This window comes from Carassius auratus, chromosome 35 (genome assembly GCF_003368295.1).
Source record: "Carassius auratus strain Wakin chromosome 35, ASM336829v1, whole genome shotgun sequence".
NCBI lineage: Eukaryota > Metazoa > Chordata > Actinopteri > Cypriniformes > Cyprinidae > Carassius > Carassius auratus.
This window is the reverse complement of record NC_039277.1, coordinates 12250555-12271587: the sequence shown is the minus strand read 5'-3', so window position 1 is coordinate 12271587 and position 21033 is coordinate 12250555. Positions and strand designations below refer to the sequence as shown.

General features: G+C 40.7%; 1 protein-coding gene across 1 annotated transcript in view; it reads right to left on the bottom strand.

Moving 5' to 3' along the window:
• LOC113054437 (beta-1,3-glucosyltransferase-like) overlaps positions 1 to 21033 on the bottom strand; it is a 42822-nt gene that overhangs the window by 14544 nt on the left and 7245 nt on the right. Inside the window, exons 5-14 of the mRNA XM_026219988.1 lie at positions 12404 to 12480; positions 12203 to 12314; positions 10837 to 10973; positions 10680 to 10743; positions 9487 to 9618; positions 8936 to 9005; positions 7747 to 7816; positions 5345 to 5388; positions 2359 to 2458; positions 1605 to 1724 (exon numbers count right to left, since the gene is read on the bottom strand). Of these exons, the coding sequence (XP_026075773.1) occupies positions 1605 to 1724; positions 2359 to 2458; positions 5345 to 5388; positions 7747 to 7816; positions 8936 to 9005; positions 9487 to 9618; positions 10680 to 10743; positions 10837 to 10973; positions 12203 to 12314; positions 12404 to 12480 (926 nt within the window). The remainder of the gene's footprint in view (positions 1 to 1604; positions 1725 to 2358; positions 2459 to 5344; positions 5389 to 7746; positions 7817 to 8935; positions 9006 to 9486; positions 9619 to 10679; positions 10744 to 10836; positions 10974 to 12202; positions 12315 to 12403; positions 12481 to 21033) is intronic.

The window sequence follows — 21033 nt, the reverse complement described above, 5'->3', positions numbered from 1 at the left end:
ATTTGGCTCACACAGAGAACTCAGATAATGACTACTACAGTGATTCAGGACATCTCACAAAATAACAAGGTTACATGTCCAGAAACATGTGGTAATGATTCACACTCACCTGTGTGAGTCCTGACGCCATTGTATCTTTAACATACCTACACTGTAATGGGAAGTCACTGTCTGCTAATTAGAAGACTATAAGTAAACAGAAAACTATTGAGAACAGTTACTAAGCAGCATACTGTTGGGGCACAAAGACTGCAACACTAAACAAATCCATTCAAAAATCCATCACACCACTCTTAAACAAACATCATCTCAATAACATTTTCATAAATGGGGTTTGCTTAAGTTGCTGTAAAAAAAAATTAAGTTAACTGGTTGACAAGGGGTAATTACTGTATGTGTTTGCAAAGGGGTTTGGAGTGTTTTATTTAAGTATGTTGCCGAAAGATGCCTTGTGATGCATCGAGAATCAGTTTACAGATTCACACCACCATTATAGGGTAGGCATAGTGGGGGGGGGGGGGGGGGGGGGGTTATGAATTGGCTTTTTGTATGTTTCTTGGGTTTTCCAAGTTGTTTCTGGTGCATTGCTATGAGTTTGCTATAGAGTCCTAAGTGGTATCTCAAGTGTTCTGGGCGTTAAAGTGCAGTTGCTAAAGGGTTCGGTTTGGTACCACAGCCCGCAACTTCACACACATTAAAAATTTACTATATCATATCGCCTGATCAGGCAGACAAAAATATTTTTTTCATGTTTTTCATGCATTCTGTATTTAGCAAGAAAAAAATGCACACAGCCCAACATGGTAATAATTAACAGGGAAAAAAAAAAAATTAAGTACAATCCAAATTTTTGCCTACATAATGTGAACAATCTGCCCATACAGGCTATTTTGAACAAATGTGCATAAATCACACCACAGGCTATACAGATGCTTAGATGTCTCCATAAATTAAAATAAATTTACGTTTTTTTCATATGCACTGCATTAAAATTTGGTCGTCTCTCCTGAAACTCGTTATCAAACTTGGTCTTGGCTATTGGACCTGCAGTCTGCCCATGTCTACTGATCCCGAGCCATTAAATATTATTCCATGCCTTACATAAAATATTAAGCAGTTCACCCATATCTGGCCACATGTAAGTTCTGAGTGATTACTAATGCTATTTTGTACTCGGAAGCTGAAAACTCGGAGTTCCCAGTAGGAACTTTTAACAGGAATGCCCTCCCAAGTTCTGACTCGGAATCTCAGAGGAGTTGCAAAAAGTTGTAATATATTGTTTATTAGCATGTTTGTCCATGTCTCAAACTGTGCACAAAGAACTATCCAACCTCTCATTTACTTGTATTGCTAACAATTTTGGCAAGTCAAAAAAGCCCACCCAGAAGTCTTCATCATATGCTAGACTCTTAACATGCCTCAGGCAATTTATTTCACATGATCTATCTGTCAAGTGAAAATAGTAAACCTCATCACTTAGAAAAGTAATATCACATCAGAACTATATACTTAAGTTTAATACTTGAGGATAAAAGATTAGAACGAATCCATAGGCATAAGTATGGACAAAAGAAATATCTCTGCAGCACTTATCTGTAACTCACCCTCCACCTCCCGTGATGTAGCTGTAGCCATCCCTGCTAAGCCCATAGCCATAACGTTCTCCAACACTCACAGCTTTATTTGGATCATAACATCCCAGCAGCCTCCGTAATCTGGGCAGACTGGAAGACAATGGTTATTTAGTACATTATGTGACAAAAATGCACAGTATAAGTTTGCCAAACATGTATTTCTCAAACAAACAAGCCATAACAAAAATCATCAGGAGCCAACTTTTACTATAGGCATAGACTGAACATATTAACAAAAATCCAGTTACTAAATATTTATTTATTTTCCTTTTCTACCCATTCAACTTTTTGGCCTGTCCTCAAGCCTGTGTTTCCAGCTCTCCTTGCTATATTGGCAGATATGCACATTTGGATGAAAACACAATATTAAAATACAAGCAATACACTTTAGTTGACAGTATTTTAAAAAAGACTTCACAGCCATGTGTATTCCAGTCAAAATTTTGCTCCAGTTTCAGGATCTGTGACCTTATGTGCTTTGCCACACAATGAGAGTATTTTCATGTGGGCGTATTTGATTTTCAGGTTTGTGCCGATTGCTGGGTTATAATTCTGCAGATGGAAAGCGAGACAGACTTCTTTTAAATTCAAGGTGACATAGGTTGGCATATTTTCAATTAAGCACATGCATCTTGATTCATTTAAAGTTGTTGTTTTTTTTACCTAGTAGTAAGGCCCCTTAAAGTCTATTGATCTTTCACCAGTGTAAAGAAATCACATTCACCTGATCAGTGTGTCATCATCAACTATGAGCAACCAAGGTGCTTGTGTTACTGCCTCACTTGCAAACCTCTTCAGAATGGCAAATGTTTTTGCACAGTGCCCTGTAAATACAAGAACAGTGTGTAACTAATCTATACAGACTTTGGTTGGTGTTCCTGCAATATTCTGGTATTAAGGGGAGAAAAATAGCAGCTGAATGTCTTGAAGGAGACAGGAGACTCTTATGTGTCTTTTTTATGTTCGGTCCATGAATTCTTAGCAGACTGAAGACAGACAGGAGGAGACTGTGGGGTCTGCTGTGCAAAAACCTTTTTTACTTACCACCAGGGGGCACAGAAAAGACTTGACAGTTAGGGGAGTGTGCCTTATCACCTTGGATTATGAATATTAATTAGATGTCAAATTTGGCCAGTAGCAGTTAAGGATAAGTTGAATAATAGATGCAAAGATTATATATTAATTGATTTATATGTATATATATATATACATATATGTTTTTTTTTTTGAATTACTGCTTGCCATTCAGTACCAATTCATTTGGCTATTTTTTACACATTGTCATTTCTCCATATACAGTGTTTTAAACAGAATACTCGTTTAAAGTTTTTTTTAATAACTGTGATTATTTTATGTCTGAGAAATTAGCACGTATTTGTTCAAAAACAGTAAACAACAGTATTAAAAACAGCAATATTGTTTCCACAAAAATATTCTGATAATATAAAAGTCATTATTAATAATTGAGAATCACTTATAATTGTTAACAAGTGAGTACCAAATCAGTATATTAGAATGATTTCTGAACAATCATGTGACGCATGGAATAAATCACATTTTAAAATATTAAAGCCGAAAACAGTTATTTTAAATTCTAATAATATTAAAATTCTTGTTTTACTGTATTTTTGATTAATCAAATAAATGAGCACAGAACTTTTTCTAATTACAGGAAAATTCTAATTTCAACAATATCATCAACACCAAAGCATTCATACCTACAAAACAAAAAACAAAACTAATCATATGCAATGATAAACAAAAAAGTCGAGCCAAATCGGCTGTAATCATGAGCTTTGCCCAACACTAACTATCCACCTCACCCTGAGATCCCTATTAGAGATTAAACTGGACCTGAACAACAAACACCAGAAACAATACCACCACTGTGGTTCATTCTAAATACCTTTGACTTTTCTGGCTCTTTTCTGTTAAGGGAATAGAACAGAGGAAAAGCGGTTAAGAACGACTGAGAAGATAGGTGGTGAGATCTGAAAATTACCTGGAGTCGCCAACTGCACTGTGTCTGGCCCTTCCATTTCCTTAGGCTGTACTAGAATTTTCTTGATTCTAAGAGACCCCATGTTCCGAGGGCTTTCAGGATAAAATTGCAGAGGAATGTGTCGGATCAAAAAGGAAGTCAATCATAAAATCAGTACAGGAGCTTCCATTAAAGGTTTGCCATTGTTGGATGGAAATGCACCCTGATGACTGTGCCATTACATAGGAACATTCCAGGATTTCTGTGGACCATTACAGGGTTCGAAAGGAGTCAGTGGGGTTCATAAGGCCCTTCGCTCTTAGATGCAAAATTGGCTGCTCAAACAAATTGGTCAAAAACTCATGAGCAAGATGGTGCAGATGATTCCCTCGGCTTGGGTTCAGAAGGTTAATAGCAGCACTGTAACACGGTGAGGATGAGTAAAAGAGTGGTATAACAGATTGACAGAGGGAAAGAGAGGTGCCACAAAAGCTCTGTAGCGTCCATGAAAGAGAAGCTCTCTTATGGCAGTCGAATGAGAAGGTCAGCCAGACACAGGCTTAGGGATGGGGAGCGGACAGGAGGAGAACAGAACAAAACATACTGAGAGAAGCTCTGGAACACCGACTCTAAGAGTCTGTGGGAGTAATGTCTTTTCCGAACATTACCACAGCACACACAGCCCCCCAACAGAAGACTTCTCTCTCTCTCCCCCGGACATTCTGGTCATTCATTCTGGTGCAGAGGCAAAGATTCTGAGAGAGACAAAGAGGGGTGCAGAAGTCTAATTTAGGGCGCATGTGTTGAGAGTCCTCAGAGACTATTCTCAGCTCTTTCATCATTAGCGAATTTCCTGGAGTTGAACTCTGGATATATGAGGTTTTTGAGTTTTGGCCAATAGCTGGAGGGACCCGAGTGGATTTTGAAGGGAGAAGAATGTCTCATGGCTGACACTGCAGTCAAATATATTGTGCCTTTAAAAAGAGCATACTTAAATGTCCCACTGATTGAGAGTTGAGTAAGATAACGAATTAAAATGACAGTCATGAATAACCCAGCAAATATTACTTTTAGAGTTACGGTCCTGGCATCCATCTATCTATCTATTCACTTGTCTGTCTATTGGAAGAAGGCTTTATTTATTTGCAGCAAACCTGTCAATCCGAAGTCCGTTAACAAATGTGCATAAACAGCAGAGGAAAATGGCAAGCACAAAGGGATATTCACCATGATGAGTAAACTAATGTCAATCAACTGGTAGCAACCAATGCCCCATCCATTACGCTTACCGCAGTCAGGCTATGAATAAAACAAACTTTCCGACTTCACAAAATTGGATATCAGACTGTTTTCCATAAGACACCGCAGCACATTTTGCACATCACAAAGAGAGAATGATCAGTCCATTTAAATGTTTCATTTCGGAGACTCTGTTCTTTTATATGGTTTTGGGTCACGGGTTGAGACAATGCGAGCCATGTTCTTATAAGGATACACTATTTCTTCCTTTGTTATTGTTTTCTATTTTAATCCCACTCGCAATGGTTCTTTTCACATGCATAACTCAAACTGTGTAATTCAGTTCGACAAGTTGATACTCGTCTAAACATAATAAGTGATTAAAACCCATATATAAAAGGAGTGTTGCATGTTCCTCAGAGATCATGATGGATAAAGGGTTACAGTGGAACACAACCTGTTGTCATCCCAAAATAAATAAAAGACAAACCTCTCTCCGTGTTAGGGACTCCCAAGTGGATTGTGGGCAGGCATGTACTGGCCATCGGGACTACCGGGAGATTCCCGGTGGGCCGCGGTCTGGTTGGGCCGGTGCGTTATGTATTTTGTTTTTAAATCATTAATAATCGCAAATATATTCGTAATTATATTGTTGTATGGTACAATTCCGGCCTTATGTGTCTCTCTCATGAAGCTGCATGATGCTTTTTTATTTTTTTACGTTAGTCACAATAATTTATTTAAAACATTAAAAAAGGCAGTATAAAGAACAGATAAAACGACTCGTGCGCATGATGCTGATGCGAGCTGCGAGACGTGACGTGTTCACTGCTCACTGGCCAATCAGAATCAAGTTCTAGCCTTGAAAAGCGGCACATTACAACTGCGACGAAATTCAGTATGTTAAATAATAAAATATCTAAGCATAAAGGAGGGGCCGAACGTTGAGAGAGAGAAAACGACAAGAACTTGAGGCAGATGCCACCAATGTGTCAAGATATATAAATTATTTGCTGGAAGGCACAAGACTTAAGTGAAGACGTCAGCAGGGCGGACTTTACTGCTGAGGTGAGACAGAAATGTAATGATACACGGAGGCTACTGCATTGTTTTGTTTCAAAAAGTTAGGATATTCATGCTGTAATATGCCACCACTCACTGATCTATATAAATTACATTTAAAATTCTCAGCTCTCAGGTTCTGTCCATTTTATTACAAACTTCAGACAATACCGTTTTGGCGTCAGAAAATGTGACGTGACAGATCGCTTTAGCGCCTCAGTTCAAGTAAACCGATCATCTGTTACTTTCTGTTTAAAGATACAGTACAACTTACCTAAATGTATATATGCCTCATAAATAATATCGATCAATCAGTCATCTGTCAAAACAGCAGGAGAACAGTTATGTCAAACGTTACATTTACCTCAAGAAAGCCATTTAAAGACCATAGCAGGTTAGTTGAGAAAAATAGCCACAAGAAAGGAGTATTTTGCTAAATATGTGCACTGTAGTACATATTTATTATATTTTAATACCTGTCATTAAATAATTGTTATTATAATGAAAACTGCATTACATTTAATTATTTTTAACATTTAATAATACAAGCTTATGCTCTATGTCTCTGTATATTTACAGCATTTATGGGAGATGTTTATTTTCAATTTGTAATCAATTGAGAAAAAAATCTCTTGTGCCAGGCATAAGCCTTATACCTACTGTCGGTCTGTGTCATTAACGTGAACAAAAGACAAAGAGAAATAACTCACTGCTCTTGAATAACAGCTTTAACAAAGATATATGTGTATATATATATATGTGTGTGTGTGTGTGTGTGTGTTAAGTGAAGTATTTTATATTTGGATATGTAATATCTGTACCTGAAAACTGTGCTATTTATGATCTTTTTTTCTTATTTTATTCCTGACTGTTCACTTGTCTTCATTAATGTTTGAACCTAATAGTTAGTGTTTATTGTGGTATTGAAATTAGAATTGTGAAATTAGATTGCAGCTTATTTACAAAGAAAAAAATAGCAGTTTTATTTGTATGTATTTATTTTTGGCAGGGCAAGTACAGTTTTGAACCCTAGCATTGAGCTCTGCATTTGAATATATAAGCCAGTCTACTTCAAGGATTTTTAAAAGCCTTTGATTATGTTAAGAACATTTAAAAATAAATCACTACACAACGTTTTTTGTCTTAATTACTCTTTTATTTTATTGTAGAGCAGTGGTCTTTATAAATCACGTTTAGTGTAGATCAGTGGTCTCCCTATCAGTGGTCTGGAGCAACTAGAGGTTAAGTGTGTTGCTCAGGGACACATTGATGTCTCACAGTGGATTCAAATTCACTGTGAGACATCAATGTGTTCCTGAGCAACACACTTAACCTCTAGTTGCTCCAGAGGCGTGCAACCTCTGACACATGTAGCAATTGTAAGTCGCTTTGGATAAAAGCGTTAGCTAAATGAATAAATATAAATGTAAATGTTAATACTAGCCTACTATAAGCAGCCAACAGGTCAGAGGTAATGTGTAAATTAATATATATATATATATATATATAAAAAAAAAACAAGTGTTATGTTGCTGCACTATTAGATTAATAAGAAGCAATCAATTAAGACCTTTAGATATTTAAAATAAAGCCTGATAAAATCATTTGCATTTTCTTTGTTTATTATTTTAATATTTTTTTCTTGGTTTTGATAGTAATACATTCTAATCAGTAATTTTACATGCAGATTAATGTATGTATAGACATGTAGTTTGTGTGTGTTTGTGTGTGTGTGTGTGTGTGCGCATGTTTACATGAATAGTGGGCCGGTCTGGATGAAGTCCAGGGCTGATTTTTTGTCCCAGTCCAGCCCTGATTGTGGGTATATATGAGTCTGTGATGTCACTGTAGTATTCCAACGAGGCAGCATCTTTTTCCCAGGTTTGTTTAACTAAAGGAACTGTGAAGATACATTTATGCATACAGCTTAAGACAGTATAACATTAACTTGAGATTATAACATCCACGTGAAAGAGTAAAAAGATCATAAAATCAAAAAATCATATGAAATTAATAAAAAATGTAAATTAGTAAATTAAAATAAAAATGTAAAAAATATATATCCTGATGTAAATCTGCAGATGTTTTACCAGCACTGATATTTATGATCTTTGTAGCCACACACAAAATATTATAGTATTTAATGCTGCCTGAAAAGTTTGCTAAAATCAAACTCTAAACATAATTATGGAAATCGGTGCAATTATGCCTGACCAGCTGCAAAATGGAATCTCTCCTGGAATATAAAACAGCATTTATACCTGTCCTATTATACAGTACAGAGAGAGCTGAGAAGAGGACTGGGGAAGAGCTGTCTTTGTGAGAACAGTGTTTCTGGAAAAGACACAGTGGAACTTTATGCGGCTATAATCAACAAAATCAATTCATTGTCACTTACAGACATCATGTGTGGGCCAAGACACGAAGCGACTGACGGCTGTAATTATTCCCTTTTATTATTGTCTTTCTGTAATCCTCTCAATGCATGGCTTGGTGGGCTCTTCTCTGCTTTGCTGGCTTTACTTTTTAATCAAGACTGAATGATCCAATCCATTTTAAACACACTGTTGCTAAAAATGTAAATTACATAAAAGCTAAGCTAAGAAAAAAAAATAACATGAATTCATAGATATTTGTAAGAAGCAAAGATTTCTCTCTGTGAATGGCACCTTGTGCATCTTAAAGTCTAATATTGATGGCAAGCTAAAGCAGAGGTGAAGTGTGCAGTTTACTGCACAAGTTACCAATCGCAGAAAAATACTTCTTTTTTTTTTTAAGTTCAAGTTAGTTAATGAAAACTAAACTCCATAACTCATGTGAACATATACAACCTTAATAATGTATTATTGCATGCTGAAATTAACATTAAACAAAATGTAATACTGTAAACTACTGGTTATTATTAGTTTGTTACAAACCGTTTTACCTAAAAAGCCCTGACTTCACCTTTAACGTTTCTTTAGTTATGATTCAATCATGGTCTGTATCTGTTTTTGAAGAACAGGCAGAATACACCCACCTCTATCTCCATGAAATCTCTGACATGTTTTAACAGCAACAAAGACATCCTCCTTCTGCACAGAGTTTCCCTATAAAGAACATAACAGATATTTACAGCAGTTTGGTGTCTGCCACCAATCTGGGTGTTACAGTATTTGGGTGAAAACCAAAGTACCTCTTGTTCCTACTTTAAGATGTAGTAGGACATAGGACCATTAATATTACATAAAGTCTGTTTGTCAGCTTTGAGAGGACACTTTGTATGAAGTGGCTTATTTTCTAGGCTTATGAATTTATAGGCCTTTGATTATCCCTCAGAAAAAAACAGCAAATCTGAAAAGCCTCAAGCAGGAGTTTGGCGTTCACATTTGAAGACTGTCATTTATCAGAGCATTAGAGCAGGGAAACTCAATGACAACTGACTGTGAGATATTAATACGTCTTGACTTTCCCTTGGGAGTCTCTTCTGAACAGAACAATTTGTCATAGTTTTATTAATTCACATGGCAGAGGGATTGGATAAATCTCTCTGAGATTTGCAGATGGTGCGTTAGCATTTCTAGTACTTACACAGGCAGACAAGTAGGTGTTGATGGTCGTAGCACAAACTCCTGTTGAGGACAAGCTTTGCAGCTCTGAGCAGAACTCATTCACCACAGTCAAAGCAGGACCTCTGCTTTCCTCCCAAATGTAGAGGGCAATCTGAAACATCAATAAGAGAAGCAAAGCTTGACTTCTTTCTTCTAGGAGTGACTATTTAAGAGTTGTACTGAAGAAAGAAACAAAGAACTAAGAACTTCAGAGATCAGAGAAAGCAAACGAATAGTAAACCCAAAATAATATGAGTTTACAGTAAATAAAAGATTTCCATGGAATGATGATTAAATTGCACTGTAACATCATACTGCTATGGTACATTTATACAATTTTTTCGGAACTTCATGACCTTATGAATTAAGACAAAGGGGGGATGAAACGGAAAGAGTCCAAACTAACAGAAACGCGACGCTAGACAGCCCCCAGTCACCGTTTACTTCCATTGTATGGAAAACAGGAGCATAAACATTCTGCTAAACATCTCCTTTTTGTGGTCTATAGAAGAGAAGTCATACAGATTTGGAAAGACATGACCAGTAAGTAAATGACAACAGGATTTTCATTTTTGGGATAACTATCCCTTTAAGAACAAGACAGATGCCAGTCTGTATGACCAGAGGGTTTTGAGAAGACTCTTAGAGTACTGCATCAATAGAGATCACAAAAGTAGCACTGAGAGTTCTCTCTGGAACATACAGTCTCATTTTATCAGCAAGAAAGAGAGAGAGAAGTGATGGCAAGAGAAAAGGAGAGAGTGTCTTTGAATGTCACACAATTAAATGACAGCTCCTCCATAAAATATCAATGAGGGTTAATATATACACAGATATTCCTGTAGGCAGATGGCATATTATTTCAACAGGAGATGCAAGACATTTTAAATTGAGGTGTGACACCACAGGAGAGTACCGAGATCTGAATGATAGATCTGGAGAGGTTGGGGGAAAAAAGCCTATTATCTGTGTCTGGGTTATTTTGGAAAATCATATCTTTTGTTGAGATGCTTTATAGCTGATGCATTACAGCAACTTCCATTACAAATTATTCATATTTACAACAACAACAAAAAAGCAAGCTCTTTCACTGCAAGATAATGAATATTCAACAAACAAAATATATGTAGAGCATATGTACAGAACACTGAAATATTTTGTGATCGTTCTTACCTCATGTTGAAGGTCAATTGTGAAATCGGATTTGGGCGGCTCATAATTCACACGCTCTGCAGTTCTGAGATACCAAATCAAATAATATCTGTATTAATAGTCTAAAATAGCCATTTGCTGAAGATGTACGCAAAAAGCACAGGAGATGAAATCTGACCGCTTAGCCAGGGGGCAACTGAGAGCCCAGCCAGCCATGAAGTCAGGGTAACTGAAACTGGAGGGGTCCTCTGAGAAAGCGTAGTGGTGGATAATTGTTGGTTCATCATCATGGAGGGGTCTGCCCAGAAACCACTCCTATGGAGAAAAGACTCTTGGGTAAGAAACAGGAGGCTTTCATGTGCCAAGTCCTATTTCAGACTGCTCTTTCATTACCTCAAGTATGCAGGAGAAGGTTTTATGTATTGTGTTGACCTGGAGAATCTACCTTTTCTCCAGGGAATGTTAGTTCATGAAGTAGAAGCACTTTGTAAGAATCTACAACACTTTATTTTCATTTCACATGGCCTAAATAGTATTATCCAACATGTTGTGGTTGTGGAGTCAAAAAAATATATATTTTAACAGGGAGGACAGAACATAATAAACTATCATTTCTGTGTAAGATACAAACCCATAATACCCTAACATACATTTTTTCATTCATTACATTTGGGTCTCTTAAAGCTGCGGTAGGGAACTTTTGACGCTCTAGCGGTTAATAAACAGAACTGCTTGCGTCTTGCGGAAGAACATCGTAGCCGGAACTACTTCTCTCTGTTTATGTCTATGAAGAATCAAAAAGGTACTGGGTTACTCCGCCGCGGTTTCCCCAAAGCAATCTAAAATAGTCTGAATATAAACACTTATTATAGGTGTACCCTAGTGATTCAGGACAAGCCAAAATGGATTCATGGTGTAGTCGCTTATTATATAAATTTTTCTACATTTTGAACACAAACAAAGTTACGGACCGCAGCTCTGATTGGTTATTTTTTACCGGGAGCGATGGAGTTTCTGCAAATGGCAATAGGACCACTGGGAGGAGCCAGAGGAGCTTGGTTTTTTCACAGATTATCTGTCTCATATTCTACTGTCAGGACATAATGACAGGTTTAACAAATATGTAAAAAATATTTTTTTACAAAAGTTCCCTACAGCACCTTTAAGGGAAAAAAAAACAGTACAGATAACAGTTCACACAATCAAGAAACAATTCATTAGAGGATGGATCCCTAAGGGCTTCCTCACAGTTGTAAACGATGGGATGTCTGAAATTAAAGTGACATATAGTATTTTAAGTGCTGCGAGTCCACAGTGTGAACCGTACATTTTTGTTGAGAAAGTAAATGAGGACAATACTTCTTGGCTGCTTTCTTGACATTTTGCACATTCCAGTCTCAGTGACAATATTTATGCTCAGTACCTCAACCAATGACTCAAATACGATTGTTGCTCTAAAAGAGCCACAGTAAACAAAGCATTAAGTCTTGATATTACACTTTTGCAGTAACACTAGCTGAAAGACGGGAAAGTCTGCGGCTCACCTTTGTTGTGTTGAATTTGCTCAGCACCTGCAGAAGGTTGTGTAAGTTCACATTGGTCTCTTCTGCCAAAAACACAATCCACAAAGACGTTTGACAGTATTGTGAGGCAAGGCTGAAAACAAAAATAACAAGAATATAGCTGCATAAAATAAGATGACCTAAGGAATAAACACTGACATGTCAAGTGATTTGGATTCTTACCGTGGCAGTGCCGGAAGAATGCTCCAGTTCCCATCGTAGTCGGAGAACTTGTGAAGGAGCACAACATCTGGTGAACTCTGCAACACAGCACAAAGTCTGGTAACATCTCAAACGAACGACACACAGATAAGGGTTTTTTGCACAGTGTTATTTATAACTCATTAACACATTCAACAGGTGATAATAATTACTGACTAAGGCAGAAAGCAGTTCTTCATGCAGGTGACAGAATTATCGTTGAAAGCTGCCAGGTAATTTATAAATAAACATGTAACAACTGAAATGCATGAATTTTTTATAAACATTTATAACTCCAAATGACATCAAAAGGAACTACTAGCAGTTCAGAAGTTTGGGGATTACGACCAGAGTCTCTACTAGTCTTGTTTGAACCTCTCATTGACCTTTACAGAGAAATGTCAAGGAATGCCAGTATTGAATGAGAACAGGTAGGAGTAATGGTATGCAAGAGTGCACCAAATGTGCTTCGAAGACTGAAACAGTGGCTTATTTAAATGATGAATATGATAGCAGAGAGTTCGAGGTTATTTAGAATGTGCTGGAAAACTGAACAGATGGAAGATCGAAAAGACAACATTGGTGAGATTGTGGACAAGGACGTTTTTTGGAAATGGATTGACAGCAGAAAATGAAAACACCCCATGACTCACGTTTTAAAAGACAACTTTTTTCTATTAAAGTCATGATTTAAACTTTTGTTTTTAACTTGTATCCTGAATGATACATCTTCAGACTACTTTGCATATCAGGCAACAGGCTGTTAGCTTTCTCCAGCTAAATCAGTCAAGTGAGTTAAAGGTGATGGGTTATGTGTTGCAAGCATTACAAAAATAATTGCAAAAATAATAGCCCTCATTCACTAATAATGTTGTATAATTTGTGGATTTGTGGAGAAAATGTTACCACAACATTTCTCAGAGATGCACAACAGCTGTGTGTGCACATAAATTTGTCCTATGCCAGCTCACTCAAATGTAGATGAATCTGGATTATTATATGAGGGAGCGAGCATGTGGCCACAACTACTAATTTGTTGTATAAAATGTGCCAAAACCCCTTCCATATTAGAACATTCTGTACAACCTCACTGCTCACATCTGTCACTCTCTGTCTTGAGAGCCTTTGCAGCAAAATTGTCAAATAATGCAAAGTGTGCCATTATCAAAACTGGCAAAAACAAAATAGTTTTTAAACAAGTGCATGCAGAATTGTTTACAAACAGGTTTCCAGAGCATTATTTAGCTCCTTTTAGGACCTTTAGATAACATAACCTTTAAATGCAGCAGAAGAAAGTATTTTAAGATCAAAAAAGGCACACATCACATTTAGCATAAGAATGAGTCTGTTTTTTTAAACATACTGAAGAACATTTAAAAAAATTTAAATCACTACATTTTAAATCTACTTCATGAGGATCAGCTTTAATGAATGCCACTCAAACGTCATTTTTACATGGTGGACTGATCTTTGAAGGCCAAATCAAGTTCCAGTTACACTGCCAATAGTGAGATGCCAGATGATGATTATGACAGAACCCGAAGAGAAGAAAAACAATGAGGTGGAAAGAAGTCTGGCCTTTTAAATTGATGCAATGGAAACACTTCCCAGAAGTCACAGCCAGTAGGTGAGCCTTTTTCTTGTCAGAGGTTCTTGCCCCGGAGGTTAATGAATAATGGCTGATGTGTCAGACAGAGAGATGATTGGGGAAACCTTTTCCACATGCCGTAGCCTTGAGGAGTCCTGCTGATCAACGGGAGGTCAAGATGCCAACTGGAGCGTTCTCACCTTCCCGCTCAACAGCTCCAAACCTCCAATCCTTCCTGTCACCCCCACTGTGAAAATAGTCTTCTAATGAGCCAGACTCTCCAAAATAAGACTCTCAACTTACAAAAATCAGCCAAAACTCGTGGTGAAGGTGGGCTCTGATAAAACGGCACAAAAGTGAAGAGTCAAATAGGGCCTTATTACTTGGCATGACTCAGAGAAGGTGAGATTTAGTTTTGTAACGTCTGCTTTTGGCTGCTTTAAAAGAGATGAGATGTCAGGAGTTCAGATAGCTAATTAGTGATGAGAATCTACAGAATATAAAATATAAATTAATGAGAAACTGAAAACAGTTTAAGGTAAGAGGCTGGGAAACAGATGGCTTGATGAAATAAAAAGCCTGGAACAACCTCACCTGACAAAATAAAAGGCTTAACAAAAAATCCTTACCTATGGCTCTGGTTGCAACAGCACTTTTCGCAAAGCTTGTACAATATGTCATATTCTTTCTAAGAAATGAATACCTGCCAGAAGTTATTTTCAAATGATTTGTTGTTGTGGTAAAACACAAAATTATCAATTACAGCATTTGCAAACCAGACAGAAATGAATCATCTGATCTTGGCGACATATACAAAACTATACCTCAGAAGTAATTTTTTGGCAAAGTCATATTTATTATTATAACGGCACAATGATAAAGCATATATCTATCTATCTATCTATCTATCTATCTACAACAGTATCCCTTTAAATTCTAATTCTAAATACATTTGCTCTTTACTGAGTTTTAGTTATGCATACAAGTGATGTTCGGTTCTTGAATGAATCGTTCTTTTGGGCCTGTTCTCAGGAAGTAACTGAGACAGGGCATCGTTACACAAATCGAACTGAATTGAACTTTAGTTTCTGGTTCATTAAGCAGGACACATAGCCGAAGTTGCACGTCCAACTCCAAAAGATCCGATTGATCTGGTTCAACCACCTGTCGAAGTTTGCAGCGGATCACCAAGGGCTCCACAAGAACGGAATGAGCCCTGGAAATGAATCAGCCTTTGCATTACTAATGCAAATAAGTTCTATATAAATTAAAGTTTTATCAAGCCAAAATCCATTGTCTTGATTTATTTTGTCATAAATCACACAATTTGAGCTATAGATGTGCCATTCTTAACCAGTTAATATAAATGCAATACAAAAAAGCTATTTAAAAAAATATATATATTTATTAAAACTTGACTGCTACATTTACACAAAGTCAATATCCACATGAGATCTGAATACTGAACATTAATAATACAAAAAGTAGTTCACAAGCATTGTTAGAATGAACAACATCTGTGCTAGAAATGTAAAGTTCCAAGAACATTCTCAGAATATCCCCTGAGAATTAACACAAAATGTGTTAAGAGAAACAGAAAAGAGAGAGAGAGAGAAACACACCTTCAACTGACTTATTAACAGCCTTAGAAAACATTGAATCTTTCAATCTTTCAAGATCTCAGCAGAGGAAGTTTTAACAACTCCACAAACAGCATCACTAGCTTCACTTATTACTAACCAATTTAAAAAGTTATTATTTAGAACGGAGGTTTAGATGTTGAATTTTCTTACCATTTAGGCAATATGTGTTTCCTCTTGACCCTTAACTTTATAACATTGGTTTTTCTCTGGCTGCTGTAAATCTTTATTTTTTTCTATTAATCTATTAATCATAATCTATTTATTATGTCCAAAAAAGACAGAAAAAGAACACTGTCAGTTGGTTTTGGCTGGTCAGTGACTTATGTAGGAAAAAATAAAAAAGATCTATTAAAGTCTGTGATTATGTTTGATTTTAAATTAATTTAGTATTGTTGTTAAAAGTAATGCTTAATGCAGAAAATTTGATGAATTAAAAAAAAACTTGCTAACATTCATCAAAAAATAGCATATGAATCTCAACGGTGGTGACAATAAACAAAATGTTTCATGCTGCAGTGCATTCTGGGTGCACTAATCAACACTTATCCATGGCTCCCAGAATCCATTGCAACATGAATAAATAATGCACCTGAATTGTCTTATTTTTAATGTTTTTATTCATATTATTTGCTTTATTTTTTGCTTGCTTTGTGATGTTCAAAGATGTTCATCTGAATATTTTGTTGATTGTTATTGTAGAGATGTCGGGTCTCGGGGCTAATCACCTGCCTTTTGTGTGTGTTTGGGTCTCTTGTCAGCTCACCGCGTCTACCTGTTCGAGTTTTCCCCGCCCTCCTTGTTTCAGTGTTGTGAACCCTAATTACTCACCACCTGTTTTCTATGTTCTTCTAATTTTATCCCCTTATCAGTCCCCGTGTTTCTCTGTCTATTGTCAGACTGTTGTTACTCGTACCAATAGCTCCGATCTTCTAGTTATTCTTGGCACTCACCTTTGTCGTGTCTTGTCCTCAGGCTCCAGTGTGTTTAGCTGTTTTCTCTGCCCCCTGTTCCCCAGCGCAGAGCTCTTGGAAGCTTCAGTGTCATCCCTCCGGTCTCAGTGGTCGTACAAATAACTGTGGAACGTTACTCATCGGTTTGATTCATCTGCTTCGACTATTCTCCCAGTCACTACGAGTAATCCAGTGAACGTGACTCATCTGATCTGCCTCCTCTGCTTTAAATAAAGCCTAGCGTAAACCCGCATCTGAATCCTGCCCATTTTCTCCTGACAGAACAGTCTGACCATATCATGGATTCAGCGGGATCTGATCCACTCCGCTCGGCTCTCGTGCAGCAGGGAGTTTTGTTAGGACAGCATGCCACCCAGCTCAACACCACCGCGCAGGATGTGGACGCTCTCAGGGCCCGAGTCTCCGAGCTCCTCACACGGGTGGACGACCTTCAGCGAGAGGCAACAAACCGGGGGTCCGTTCTTCACACCGGTATGGCCCACGAGTCCGAACCTCATGCCAACAATCCGCCGGTCTATGATGGCGATCCTAACGCCTGTCAAGCGTTTCTCTCCCAGTGCTCGCTGGTGTTTTCTCTGCAGCCCCGGCGTTACGCAAATGAGGAAGCCAAGGTAGCGTACGTCCTTACACTTCTTTCGGGCCGTGCCCGCGAATGGGGAATTGCCGTATGGAGATCGCGGGCTCCCTGTTGTGCTACCTTCACTGATTTTAGTCGAGAGATGGCAAAGTTATTTGATCGCTCAGCTCAAGGAGACGAGGCGGCGGCCCAGTTGTCGCGTTTGACTCAGGGGAGGAGCTCTGTCACGGATTACGCCATCCAGTTCCAGACTTTAGCGGCGGCGTGTGGGTGGAATGAGAGCGCGCTGCGCGCTCGCTTTCTTGAGGGGTTGGATTTTCAAATTTCTGATGAACTCGCGGCCATAGAGCTCCCGCGGGAATTGGATAATCTCATTAATCTCGCGCTCCGTATTGAGGGCCGTCTCAGCCGCCGCCGCAAACAACGGCAAGCGCCCGCCCCGTGGCGCCACCTAGAGTCCTCTTCAGCCAGTTCAGCCAGTTCTGCCGGCCGACAGCCCTCGGAGGAGGACCCCATGCAGTTGGGTCGTTTACGGCTTACACCACAACAGAAGCAGGAGCGTCTGTCATCGGGGGCGTGTCTATACTGCGGCAGGGGAGGACACTTCGCCCTTCACTGTCCGTTAAAAGCCAGGGTCCACCAGTGAGGCGGAGAGTCCTGGTGGGCACGGTTCTTAATTCAAGCTCTCCCGCAGCACGGACTCAGCTGCCGTTCCAACTCTCTTTCCAGAGTCGGTCTCACACTGGGCTCGCCCTTGTGGATTCAGGGGCTGAGGGGAACTTCCTCGATGCTGCTTCTGCTCAACGTTGGAAAATACCGCTTATTCCTCTGGTTAGTCCCGTATCAGCATGGTCTTTAGCTGGCCGTCCCCTCACCACCATCACTCACATCACCCCCAAGATAAGCCTTCATATTGCTGATAGCCATAGCGAGCTGATTGAACTGTTTATTATTGATTCCCCTAAGGCTCCGTTAATCCTGGGGCATCCGTGGTTACATAAACACAACCCACACATTGACTGGGTCAACAATGCCGTTTTAGCCTGGAGTCAGTCTTGTCACGTGTCATGTTTGGGTGCTGTTTTTCCTCCTGTCTCTGTGTCTTGTGTTCCTCAGGAGGATCCCTCTGACCTGTCCGGTGTCCCCGCGGAGTACCATGATCTTCGGGCGGTCTTCAGTAAGGCCCGGGCCACCTCGCTACCCCCGCATCGCCCCTACGACTGTGCCATTGATCTTCTCCCGGGCGCTTCTCCGCCTAAGGGTCGGTTATACTCCCTTTCGGGTCCTGAGAGAGAGGCCATGGACAAGTATATACGTGAGTCACTCCAAGCTGGGCTCATCCGCCATTCCTCCTCTCCCGCTGGTGCAGGTTTTTTCTTCGTTCAGAAGAAGGACGGCTCCCTGCGCCCCTGTATTGATTACAGAGGTTTGAATGACATTACTATTAAGAACAGGTACCCCCTACCTTTAATGTCTTCTGCTTTTGAGTAATTACAGGGAGCTCGGGTCTTCACCAAGTTAGACCTGCGCAACGCCTACCACTTGGTGCGCATTCGGGAGGGGGATGAGTGGAAGACGGCATTTAACACCCCTTCGGGACACTACGAGTACTTGGTTCTTCCGTTTGGTCTTACCAATGCTCCAGCCGTTTTCCAGGGACTCGTCAATAGCGTGTTGGGTGACATGATCAATCAATTTGTCTTCGTGTATTTGGATGATATCTTGATTTTCTCCTCTTCTCTCCAATTACACACCCAGCATGTCAGACGGGTCCTCCAGCGGTTGTTAGAGAATCAGTTGTTTGTCAAGGCGGAGAAGTGCGAATTCCACGCTGAGTCTGTTACGTTCCTTGGCCACATTATTTCTACGGAGGGGATCAAGCCAGATCCCGCTAAGATTGAAGCTGTTGCCCAGTGGCCGGTTCCTGACTCCCGGAAGGCGCTGCAGCGATTCCTGGGTTTCGCCAACTTCTACCGGCGATTCATCAGAAATTTTGGTCAGATTGCTGCACCGCTCACAGCCCTAACTTCAACTAAGGTGTCCTTCAGATGGAACCGGGAAGCGCAGGTAGCCTTTGACATTTTAAAGTCCCGTTTTGTCTCTGCACCTGTTCTGTTGGTTCCAGATCCTGAGGCCCAGTTCATTGTTGAGGTTGATGCTTCGGACGTCGGGGTTGGCGCAGTTCTATCTCAGCGTTCCCTCCACGATGGGAAGCTCCACCCTTGTGCATTCTTCTCTCGTCGTCTCAGCCCTGCAGAACGTAACTATGACATCGGCAATAGAGAACTGTTGGCGGTACGATTGGCTTTGGGTGAGTGGCGTCACTGGTTGGAGGGGTCAGTGCAGCCCTTCTTGGTCTGGACGGATCACAAGAACCTGGAATACATCCGTTCAGCCAAGAGGCTGAGCTCGCGCCAGGCCCGTTGGGCACTCTTCTTTGCCAGGTTTAACTTCACCCTTTCGTACCGGCCGGGATCTAAGAACACCAAACCCGATGCCCTCTCTCGTCTGTTCGGTGCTCCGGGGGGGGAGGTTGCGGCCGAGGCCATCCTTCCTGAGGGGGTGGTGGTCGGGGCTCTTTCATGGGGTATCGAGCAGCGAGTTGAGGAGGCCGGTCGAGGGGTGCAAGTGCCAGGGGAGTGTCCGGCGGGCAGGTTGCCGGTGCCGGCTGCGCTGCGCTCTGAGGTCCTTGAGTGGGGTCACTCATCCAGGTTAGTCTGCCATCCAGGGATTCGGAGGACGTTGTCTGCCATCCGACAGCGTTTCTGGTGGCCTACTATGGCCGCAGATGTTAGACAGTTTGTGTTGGCCTGCCCCACATGTGCCCAAAGTAAGCCGGTCAATCGCCCTCCTGATGGTCTGCTAAACCCTCTCCCTATCCCTTCTCGCCCTTGGTCACACATTGCCCTTGATTTCGTCTCAGGGCTTCCTCCGTCGAAGGGTAACACTGTTGTTCTCACAGTGGTGGATCGCTTTTCCAAAGCGGTTCACTTCATCCCCCTGCCCAAGCTGCCCTCCGCCCGGGAGACCGCACAACTGGTGGTGGACCACGTCTTCCGTCTCCATGGGTTTCCGGTGGATGTGGTTTCTGATAGGGGTCCCCAGTTTGTCTCCCGGTTCTGGAGGGAATTTTGTAGACAGATTGGGGCCTCTGCTAGTCTGTCTTCAGGGTTTCATCCCCAGACCAATGGGCAGTGTGAGCGGGCCAACCAGGATCTAGGAAGAATGCTCCGCTGTCTAGCGTCCAACAATCCGAGTTCCTGGTGCCAGCAGCTCTCCTGGGCAGAGTACGCTCATAACACGCTTCCGGTGGCCGCGTCAGGTATGTCCCCTTTTGAGTGTTCTGTTGGTTATAACCCACCTCTGTTCCCGTCACAGGAACCCGACGCAGCGGTTCCATCCGCCCTGGCTTTCGTCCAGCGCTGCCGTCGCACCTGGGAGAAAGTCAGGAGGATTCTGGTCCAAGCCTCTGGCCGAACCAAGACCGCAGCTGATCGTCGCCGGTCCTCTCCTCCCGCCTATGTGTGTGGTCAGCGGGTTTGGCTTTCTACCAAGGATCTGCCTCTCCGGGCGCCTTCTCGTAAGCTGGCACCCAGATTCATTGGGCCATTCCGCATCACCAAGGTGGTTAGTCCGGTGGCGATCAGGCTCAAGCTCCCTCCCACTTTTGGTCGGGTTCATCCGGTGTTTCATGTTTCCAGGGTCAAGCCGGTGTTCTCTTCCCCCCTTAATCCTGCTTGTAGTCGGCCCACCCCCCCCGCCCCCTCGTCTTGTGGATGGATCTCCTACCTATACGGTTAAGAGATTACTCGATGAGCGGCGCCGCGGCAGGG